The 11,252-nt window shown below is 33.3% G+C and overlaps 1 protein-coding gene across 5 annotated transcripts; it reads left to right on the forward strand.

Moving 5' to 3' along the window:
- The first annotated feature begins 2,712 nt into the window (after nucleotides 1-2,712).
- On the forward strand, nucleotides 2,713-10,770 carry Orcokinin (orcokinin). Of its 5 annotated transcripts, none has more exons than XM_067770794.1 (4): nucleotides 2,713-3,172; nucleotides 5,064-5,136; nucleotides 5,810-5,849; nucleotides 10,300-10,770. In XM_067770794.1, exons 1-4 carry the CDS (start codon nucleotides 3,107-3,109, stop codon nucleotides 10,559-10,561), a joined length of 441 nt encoding a protein of 146 aa, XP_067626895.1. In that variant the 5' UTR covers nucleotides 2,713-3,106; the 3' UTR covers nucleotides 10,562-10,770. The 5 variants fall into 5 exon arrangements, 4 of the variants coding, with proteins under 4 accessions (XP_067626895.1, XP_067626896.1, XP_067626898.1 ...); XM_067770795.1 differs by having other exon boundaries at nucleotides 2,720-3,172; nucleotides 5,064-5,103; XR_010950488.1 differs by having other exon boundaries at nucleotides 2,733-3,172; nucleotides 5,064-5,103; nucleotides 5,381-5,849; nucleotides 10,300-10,408.
- Nucleotides 10,771-11,252: the final 482 nt, after the last annotated feature.

Here is an 11,252-nt window from a genome sequence, read left to right on the forward strand (position 1 = left end):
TTGCGATGTTCTTAGAATGCTTAAATCATAAAAACAAAAAAAATCAAATTATCACTCCGTCATAGAAACTGTTATACCTACCTACTGAACATCCCAGCCTGCACAGGCCATTTCCCATAGCATATGAAGTTTTTTTGAAAACCCCTTTTTCAAACCCTTTCGCAGGTTGTGGTTAAAAAATTTACGGACTCACTAGATGCCTGCCTGGTATATTGTTGCCGATTGTGACAAACTTAACGAAAAAAAAGATACATACTTTTGAAAATCGAAGTGGCCTGCGACTATTTAAAGTAATTCATTTAGTTCATTCAATGTTATTTAACTAGCATTCCTGATCGCGAAAAGTCAAATTGTCAACAACAGCAAAAAACTATTAATTGGTTAGTGAATTAAAAAAAAAATGAATAATAACAGTAGAAAATTTGTCTGCAAAAATGACCGAATATATTTTGTTATGTACGTGGTCTTTACCTACAGCAAAAGGGCGGAGAAATTTCACTATTTCACTACAAAGTTCATATTAGGATTATTTTAAAATAGATGTTGAGAATTTGAGCCAATATTAGACGCCAAATTCAATTTGTGATAGCTGTATATATATTTTAAAGAAATGGAAATCCTACCCTCAGTAAGTAACAATTACATATATTAATTAAAAATATTTACGATACTAATTTTTCACAGAGAAAACATGCAAATTGAAAAACCTATGATGTGGAGAGAAACATGTGATCATGATGCTAACTGTTACTTTTGTTTAAGTAAAAAAAAGGATTTGGAAAACATATGATTTGGTCTTATCCTACGATTTCAGCTGGTGGTTTTACTCTACCCGTGCTAGATTCAGATGGAGTTCCATGTCTTGAAAATCAACATAATACGTATACTGAAGTTCCCATAGGCGATGATTTCTTCGCCTTCAAAAATCTCCAGCGTATCAGATGGATTTTGCCCAAAGCCTCTGACACAGTCCTTGTTAAACGATTTTATAAGAGACCTAGAGCTTCCAAAAGATAAGTCAGAGCTTCTTGCATCCCGTCTAAAAGAAAAAAATTTATTAGAAAAACAGGTTACGATAACTACCTATCGTGAGCGACATAAGCCATATCCTTGTTTTTATAGAAATAAAGACAATATATATTTTTGCTATGATATAACTGGATTTTTGGAAAGCTTGGCCAAACATATGACGCAAGTGAATGGGGATTATTTATTGATAGTAGCAAAGAAAGACTTAAAGCAGTTTTATTACACAATGGTAATCAGAAGCCATCAATACCCATCGCACGCGCCGTAAATATGAAGGAGATTTATGAAACCATGTCCAAACTTTTAAAATATATTCATTATGAAAAACACGATTGGAAAATATGTTGCGACTTGAAAGTGGTAGCTTTACTAACTGGACTACAAGGTGGTTACACAAAACATTGTTGTTTTCTTTGTCTCTGGGTAGCCGAGAGCGAAGCGCACATTATGTAAGGAAGGACTGGCCAGCAAGAACCAATCACGAAGTAGGCACACACAATATAAAATATGCTGCTCTAATAAAAAGGAGAATGTTATTTTTCCGCCATTACACATCAAGCTTGGATTAGTCAAGAATTTTGTGAAGGCGCTAAACAAAAATGAAAAAGCATTCGATAATATTCAAACAATATTTCCAAAATTATCCGCTTCAAAAATTTCTGAAGGTGTTTTTGATGGACCACAAATCCGAAAACTACTACAGAGCTCAACATTCGAGACGTTACTATCACCCGATAAAAAGGCTACTTGGAACTCCTTTAGGCTGGTAGTTTCAAACTTTTTAGGAAATAATTGGGGTCCAAATTATAAGGAAATCATTTCTGATTTACTAACCAACTATTCGAAAATCGGTAAGTAGGAATATGATATGATTTTTGTATATTCATCATAATTGTAACCTCTAAATTACATATACATATAATTTCAGGTGCAAACATGTCTCTAAAAATGCATTTCTTACACTCCAATTTGGATTTTTTCCCTTCAAATCTTGGTGATGTCAGTGACGAGCATGGAGAACGATTTCACTAACAACTTAAGTCAGGAGGAGCGTTATCAAGGATTCTGGAACGAAAATATGATAGGGGATTATAATTGGTATCTTAATCGAGAATCAAATTCAGAAAATTACAGTAGACAAGCAAAAAGTAGAAACTATTTTTAAATATTTCAAGTACTAAATTTTTTACAATTTCTTTAATAAAGGTATCTTAAATAGCTAAATAGACAAAAATATTAAAAATACGTATTTTCCCTTCATTCACTTAATTGTTAATAATATTACCGTTTATCCATGGATTTTCATGAAATAAAGCTTGCCTTATTTGGTATGTTCACAGTTTTACGATCATCTAATAAAAGTTGTAAGTTTTTGTCTCTTTCGATCTTTTACGAATTAAAGAAGAAAAAAAATGGAAATTTTTAATTCCAAAAACCGATTTTTTCATAATGCGATGCAAATAACTCTGACACCAATAAGTATTTAAAAAAAATGGTATTTAAACAATTTTAAGGTAATTTCATTTGCTATTATATGCTGTTTTCTACAACAAAATCGGACAACCCGTTCCAGAGATATAATAAAATCAATGGATCTCCCTTTTCAAAAAAGGCAAATTTTAGAAAACAAAAAAAAAAAAAAAAAAACAAAAACGTATCCAGAGAATTTTAAATTTCGACCATTTTTATAATTAGGGTACTATAGCAAATAAAAAAAAATAGTGGTGATACAGGGTAATGCAAAAAGTTTAATTTTGTAGAGCAGTGTTATGTAGAAAAGTAATTTATATGAAATGAAATGTGCAATTTAAGCTCACGCTGAGTATGTAATGTTCGGTTACACCCGAACTTAGCCACCTTTACTTGCTTTACTTAGGATTATATTATGGAAAAACATACATGCAATACATACATGTTTGTGGATTATTACTATGACATGTTACTTAGCACCCTTTATTTAAAAATACAATTTTCGGTATAAATATGGCTGCAGAATACACAGAGTTGACAGTTGGAGTTGAATATTCTCTATAGTTGTAACTTAATTTTTCTAAATTAACATAGAACTTATTTCAAAATGAAAGTTTTATTTTTACTCCTTTTGGCGGCTTGTGTCGGAGTAACAGTGGCTATGCCCTCAAAGGTAAATTATAAATTAATGTGTACCTGCTTTCGATTGTGAAAAACATTTAGGTATGTTCTATAGATCTTCATATATGTATTTAATTCAGAAAGGCCCTAACCAACAAATTAAAAATGTTACGAGAGAAGCAGAAAACATTTGGGGTTAGGGAATATCTTACTTAATTCGGGAGATACTGACCGTTTTTACTATATGGGCTTCGAATGAAATATGCTAACGAGGTCTTCAATTGACGATCTTGAAGTCAACCACTCAATCCATTTCGGAGATATCGACTAAAATGTGTTCGTGCAGGATGTGTTCTTAGTTTGTACTGCACTGGACAGAAGATGGAAGTGCAGAATTAGACACAGATAGATATAAGAAGTGGGAGAGATAAAAGTCGAGATTAAGGAAGTGGTAGAAGTCGGGAAGGAGATTGGCATGCCAGCTGTAAGAGGGGGCTATAATCCAAAAACCCGAAGAATCTATGGGTCAATTAAATTTTACCGACCACGTTTGGCGAACTACAGAAGGTGCTACTACCGGAGCGAACCTCATTCATGTCCAGAAACGGACTGCCTATATCCGTACTGCTACCTTAAACTTCCGGACAGACAGGCTTTTGCAGATACTAAATATAAATGCATTTTTAGTTTTCAAACAGCCTTTCCACCTTGAGTAAAAATAAATTTAGACTACTTTTTATTTTTTTCCTAAATAACATATTCTATATCGGCTCTGAATCTCAGCTGCATTTTCGTTAAGAAAATTTCCATGGCAGAAGTGATCCTAATTTTGTGTAGAAAAACTATTTGTTAAAGTATTTTACTGTTACTTTTCCTAGGACATGAGGCATGGTAAACTAGTACACTTCCACTATACCATTTCTGCTCTCCTCAGTGAGTACTGCAGATATTATTGAATCGATAATACATATCCGTTCGAATCTTTATGTAAGATGTTTTCATAGGTCTAAGCCCGCGATATATGTTGTGTGCGTAAATAATATCTGTTTATCTCTCCTTTGGAAAGAGTACTCAAATTTATTAGCAGGCAAAAATAATCGGACAATCTAAATTCTAATGCGAGTTCACAAATTATGCAGCCGAAAGTTGCCGTGAGTCAGTTTTTGTAAAGGGAGGCGAACCTCACCCCTTTTAAAAAACCATGTCAATATGCTAAAAATAGTTTTGAGTATAGGAGTTCTCAGCACTTTTTTCGAAGATGCGAATTTGATTTTGAAAAATTTTATTTTTTATGTAGTTATCTGGGCCCGTATCATGTTATACTGGCACGGACGAAACAAAAAAATTCAAACGATAAATATGAATGTAAAAATTATAGTAAAAAATTGAGTTAATGAGTGTGGGTGGTCCCTAGTTAACAAATGGCATGTGCCCGATTCGCTTTTGCAGGGCTATTACTAGTTAACAAATGGCATGTGCCCGATTCGCTTTTGCAGGGCTATTATTTAAAAAATGAGTTTCGATCACGGATCGCATAACACTATTCCAGGCCGGCTATTTTTACTTTATATAAGTTTGATTTAAACGTTTTTCCGCCAATCAATTTAGTTTCACTTATAATTACGTTTTTAGTGTGTAAAGAGTCGAGCATATATATATATATACATACCTATATATTAGGGCGGGTCGATTTGTGGGGAGGCAAAAAAATCGCCCATTGCTCTGTGAAAATCATAATCAAATAAGAAACTTCGCCGAAGGAACCATACCTCTAAAACGAATTCTGATGACCCGCCCTACTATATATATATTTCGGCCTTGCCAAAGTCGCTTATCAGAAACCTTTGTAGTACAATTGGCTTATGATTTTAGGTGCTAAATTTTTATTTAATATAACATTTCGCTTATTATCTAAACTTAGTAAATAAATTAATTTCTTGTAGGTCTCACCATCATATAATGACAATTATCCTCTCTTAAAAGGTAATGAAAAACATTTGAACGAGGCAATGCCTAGTAAGCGGAACCATTAATTTAAAATGTTATGTATTAAAAAATTATATCATACAAGTTTTTTTTTGTAAAATTGTAATAGATTTGTATCTTTTAAACTGCACTTTTGAGTTTAATATTTTTTTTTTTTTAACTTTTTGGTTACATTTACTAGGCGTGTCTGTGAAACTTTTTAACTTGCTTATATATGTACAATATATAAGCATTATAATGCAGTTTATTTAATGCATTAATTTTATTTTAATAGAAAACTTTCTTCAACTCATAGATGAATTATGCATTGATCACGACTATCGAACAGACAACTACACCTTATTTGGGCAATTAATTTATCTACTTTTGACAGTACCGAACGAAGAAAGCTATTTACAAAACAACTGCAGTAAATATTTGAGTATTTCTAAAAAAGCTTTAGCTATACTTGATAGTCTTAAGAATATTGATAGCACGAGTTACGAAAAATTCGACTCACACCCTAAACGGACTCTAGATAGTATTGGTGGCGGCCATTTGATAAAACGCAGCGACATTTTAATCTAAACCATTTACCATATATAATTCTTATTTATTTGATTATTTTTGAATGTTTGAAACAAAATGAATGTTAAGTATACAAATGTGTTAGTGTATGCACCTACATTTATATTCAATTAATTAAATTTTTATATTTATCAAGCCGACTTCAAAAATCTCAATCCGGACAATATATATATAAGGTAACTTTGTCAATTTACTGTTAAAAAAAAAAAATGTACAAAAAGTGACAGATATGGATGTACATATGCACATACATAAGTATTTATCTAAAATATATATATGTTCATAGTATATTATATTAAATATATCTTCAGATGTCTTTAATATAAATTATGTAAGAAAAACTTATTGATTTTGAAATATATTCATAAACATATATGAGGGTTATGCCAATTTCACACAGAGGCTTAATGAAATATTTAGTCAAGTTTTCTACATTAAAACCCTAATTGAACTTAATCTTCCATACAAAATACAAAATCTTATTTATCTCATTATTGCGTTATTGAATGCGTAATCGAGTAAAAAATCCAGTCGGCTTTGCTTGGCACTTCGAATTTTATTGTCAATGTAACAAATGACAATTAAAACTAAATTATTTTTAATAATTTACGAAAAAAAAAACGAAAAAATTCAAAATTTAATTTTCGCTGCATTTGCTGCAAAAGATAATATGGCTTTTTCGAAAATAGGCACATATTTGGTTAGGTGCAACATCTATGGGTAGTTGCGCAAGCATTTTATTTTGATTGTATTTATAGTTAAGAAGAAAACGGCTGCTTTCCATTTTAACTATTTTTTGTAAAAACGAAATATTTTTTGGGGCTGCTGACAGAAGTTCGCTTAATGAAGCAAAAGGCTCTGTATGAAAACGGAAACTTAATTATATCATTAAATAGAATTGTGATTCGATTAAGTTTCTGTGTGAAAACGGTATTAGGCATTTTTTATGTAGATATTAGAGATTAGAAATAGAAGTTTACATATTTGTTTCACCAGCTTATGGAAGAAACGACTATGTGGGATCGATTTAAAAAGTACATTTACAAGTTCTTTACTTTTGCTTTCATTTTAAAGGCCCGGATTTTCAGCGCAAATTCAAACCAGTTATAGTTGACTAAAGTTTAACCTCGCCCCTTTGATCAATAACGTAAAATATTGCCGTTCATCTTAGTTTAAGCGGCCAAAGTGGAAGAACTTTACTTTAATAAACTTGAACTGGATTTTAAACTGAATCAAAAAAACCGGACCTTGACAATCAAAGCAAACAACTTGCAATTTCCTGTTGAGCTCTTTAAGTCACTGATGAAACAAAAAGGATAACTTCTAGACATACAAACCTGTAGAAAAATATCTTCTCTATACTAAAATATTTGCATATTATAGAGAATCGTTGAGAAAAAACTTGGTTTATTTAGATGTATTGCTTTTAAATTTTTGTTTGGGGATATTTGCTATCACATCTTCGATCTCGTACATTGTTAATTTATACAAGTGGCGAATTTTTAAAAAAGAAAAGTTCACAACAGTAATCAGCCTGGATCACCTGTTAAATCGCTGTTCGATTACTTGAATCATTTGTTCAATAGTGTCTAAAACATTTTTTTTTGACTACTGTATATTGCATTATTTCATATTTTGATATGTCTGCTTAACTGGGTGCTCAAATTTTCTCTATTAACTAAATTTTAATAATGAATATGTAGTCTGATTTTCTGTGGACACATTTAAAGCAAAAGTTGGTTTGAAACAAAAATGGGCAATTCATGGCAATTCAATTTACTAACCGTGAGCAAAAACAAACCTTTCTTCCATTCTCTAGTCATTCGCGACAGTCGTTCTACCTGTCAGCTATTATTTGACCGCTGGGTATGGCAATGAAGGAATAGAAGAATTTTTCACTGGTCGTGGCACAAAATGAGGGCCTAACAGGCCAACCTAATAAAAACGCGATGCGGCAGTTTTCTGTCAAAAATTTCTTCCCTTCAAAAAACGCAAGTACTCTATAAATAATGTAAGGAATACTCCTTTGGGAGTATAGGACTGCTCCAAATCGAATCTGTATTCATACAAAAAATGTGCTCTAATTAACATTGCGATGTCCTAGGAGAGGAGTAGGTGATCTCACTCTCGCTTTGTTTGTGAGTATTCCATAGAGTGCATACGTTAGAGTACTTTCCAAAGTACTTTCACTGTAGTACGCCATGGAGCACCCACAGAGGATCATATGCCAAAGTACTAAAGAGGAATTGTGTCGGAAAGAATTATCGAAGTGAATTTAATTTAAAATGAAAGTAAATGGAGAGGGGCAATACAACTTTTATATTTTATACTACGAATATTCTTATGTTATTTAGCATTTGCGTGAATAAAGAAACTAATATAATACGCATACGTGAATAAAGAAACTAATATAATATGTAAAACCAGTGCGCTGTTGCATTTTATCAGAGTTGCCAAAGTAAAATTTTATTATTAGTTATTTGCATGCAATATTTTACTTTTGGCAACTCTGTTCGATCGTCATCGTGTCGTGATCACTGTCGTTAAAAAACGAGCAATGATCGGCTGATGGTGGTCCGCAAACGCATTGCAAAGGAGTATTGTTAGAGTATTCCAACATGAAGAAAATGGAACACGTAATCCAACAATTTTTGCAGGGTAGCGGCAGCAGCACTACGCAGCGCGGGCATGAGCGGCAATGTCCCTGCAAAAATCGTTGGATCATGTGGTCCACTGGAGTACTTACCATTATACTCCACTGTAATGCAGCAATGGACCCACTCATGTTTCCACACGAACGTATTGTAAGCCGATCATTGCTCGTTTTTAACGATTGTAATCACTACACGATGTTTATTGTACTGTGGGTACTCCATGGATTACTCTGATGTAATGCGGAGCTGGAGTATATGGTCCAGTCCTAGGACATCGCAATGTTAATTGGACCATATTTTTTGTATGAATTTTGGTTAATTTTGGAGCACTCGCTTGGTCCATAGCGAGTACTCCATACATGCATGCATGGAGTACTCGCGATTTTTGCAGGGTAGGTGCTAATTGCGTCATACGAATGCATGCAAAGAATATTTTCCCACCAGATAGAAGAATTTACATTTAAATACAACATTAACGATAAGTCCAATTAAAGTCTGGTTCAATTTATGAACCAGATAATTTGTTAATTTCTTGTCTTTATATTGGACACACTGGCGTATATCAAAATAAACTAGGTTTTATATTTAGTTGCAGCTTGACAGATAGTTCATATAAAATTATGTCAAAAAGCTGGCACTAAATTTTATTTTAATTTGACTATGACTATGCGGAACTACCTTCAACACTTTTTTAAAAAGAGATGTGGCTGCTTGGCGCCACAACTTATGTGCACAAAAATATAAGGATCTCTGCTTATGAAGTTTCCCAATAATATAATGCATTTCTGTTAGAGTTGAGCTTGATACGGAGCTAGAAAACTCACTGAATGATGGCTAATCAATGACGAAAAACCAAAAATCAATTTGTTGGCTATTGTATGGTTATGGCTAGGGAGTTATAGTATAACAACACGAAACCAATCGGTTGGCTATGGTATGGTTATGACTAGGGCGTTATAGCAAGTTTGCCAAGCCATTTTGGCTTAAGCTGGAGACATTGGTGCTTTATCGGTAATCGTATCGGTAACCTTTTAACAGCTGATTCGACCAACCTTATGAGAATCAATGCAATCGATTATTGGTGCCGCTAAGATCGTAACCGTATCGTAGGCAACCAATTGGGTTTTGGTTTACCGTCGTAACGATAAACAGCTGATTACGTTAGGGATACGGATACAGCGATACGACATACGGCACCAATGACTCCAGCTTTAAGCTGGAGACATTGGTGCTTTATCGGTAACCGTATCGGTAACCTTTTAACAGCTGATTCGACCAACCTTATGAGAATCAATGCAATCGATTATTGGTGCCGCTAAAGTCGTAACCGTATCGTAGCCAACCAATTGGGTTTTGGTTTACCGTCGTAACGATAAACAGCTGATTACGTTAGGGATACGGATACAGCGATACGACATACGGCACCAATGACTCCGGCTTTAAGCAGATACAATACGTCACTTACTTGGCGGACAAGGAAGTAACTGATAACACAGTTGGCTGTATTTATTTGAATAGTAAACGCCATAGTATCAGACATTGTGTCTTATCCACAATGGTATCAGTCGCCACATTCGTCATACTTTGCCAATTTTCTACTTTTGACATACCTCAAGGGCCTATTACTGATACTTAGCATAGACTTGACTTGGCTTGAGAACTGTCACTTACAGTTCTGTTAAATGAACATTGCATGTTACTGATTACTCAAAACTTAACTACACTTAACTTCACTTAGAAGTTTGTTGAATTTTGATTTTCTAAAAATTGGTGTTTAAAATTAACCAATAATCTCATTTGGAAAATGGCGTACATGGCGACGGTGACGGACTGTATCTGCTGAGCTCATTAAGCCTTGTCGCTTTCTTTGCTTTGAAAAAATTATCTTAAATAATTCATATTTTTATAAGCAAAGAGTAATAAAAAATTCATTTTTCAAAACATTAACTTCTTGATTTATTGCAATTTTCAGAAGTTTTATGGATATGGATAGTAAAGTGAGAAATTGTATGTTTACCAACTCGATGGACAATTACCTATGTGTTCTTCGAAACAGATGCGTCCACCCGGAATGTGACTTAAAAAAGTTGTTATGGTACATGCTCCCTTTGCATGAAAGTACTGGTTCTGCTTCTTTGGATGAAGGTGGATGGAATAGCAACAAAATCAAAAAGAACTTCGATGAAATCGACAAAACTTCAGCTTCTTTTAACACTCTGAACCAACTCATTTAATTACATAACATAATAAGCTATAAAGTTCTACCCCTTATAAATTTATATTCCTTGGTCTCTCTTAAAGGTTCTTCATGATGCCTTTTTTATAAGTACTACCTATAAATATAAGCATATTTCTGAAATATATCGTTAATGTTTTTAAAAAATTACAAATAACCACTCAAATCTTGTAGTTAGAATAAAGAGGTAAACAAATTGAGCAAATAGATGTATACTTTTTTTTAAAGGCAAAAAGGTTCGTACAAAATATAGGGGCTGGAAAGAATCGTTGATGGTGTGTTGAAAAATTATTTTTCCCACTCGTTGGTACTTTTCTAAAAAATTTTAAGGTAAAAGTCTGGAACAGGGGTCGACTGCTAATACGCGGACGATGTTGGATTTTCATCAAAACTCATGAACATGAGAAATTCAGTTATGATGCGGCCATTATGTCTTGCTGGAACCTATACCGAAGAGTATATATTTGTTAAGAGGCGTCACTCGATACTTTGTTGTTGCCAAAGCAACCCTGTCATGTCGAATGTGATTCTCAAGGAAGTTTTGTTTAGTTTTTTTAATTGAATCCTATATAGTTATGCGGTAAAGTGACTTTGCATAATTACGATTTTTGGAAAGAGAATTAATTAATTAATTTAATATAATCAGTAAAATAAACACAAATACCCCACGAAAATGTATAGAAGACATT

This window comes from Eurosta solidaginis, chromosome 3, assembly GCF_040869045.1.
Source record: "Eurosta solidaginis isolate ZX-2024a chromosome 3, ASM4086904v1, whole genome shotgun sequence".
NCBI classification, from domain to species: domain Eukaryota; kingdom Metazoa; phylum Arthropoda; class Insecta; order Diptera; family Tephritidae; genus Eurosta; species Eurosta solidaginis.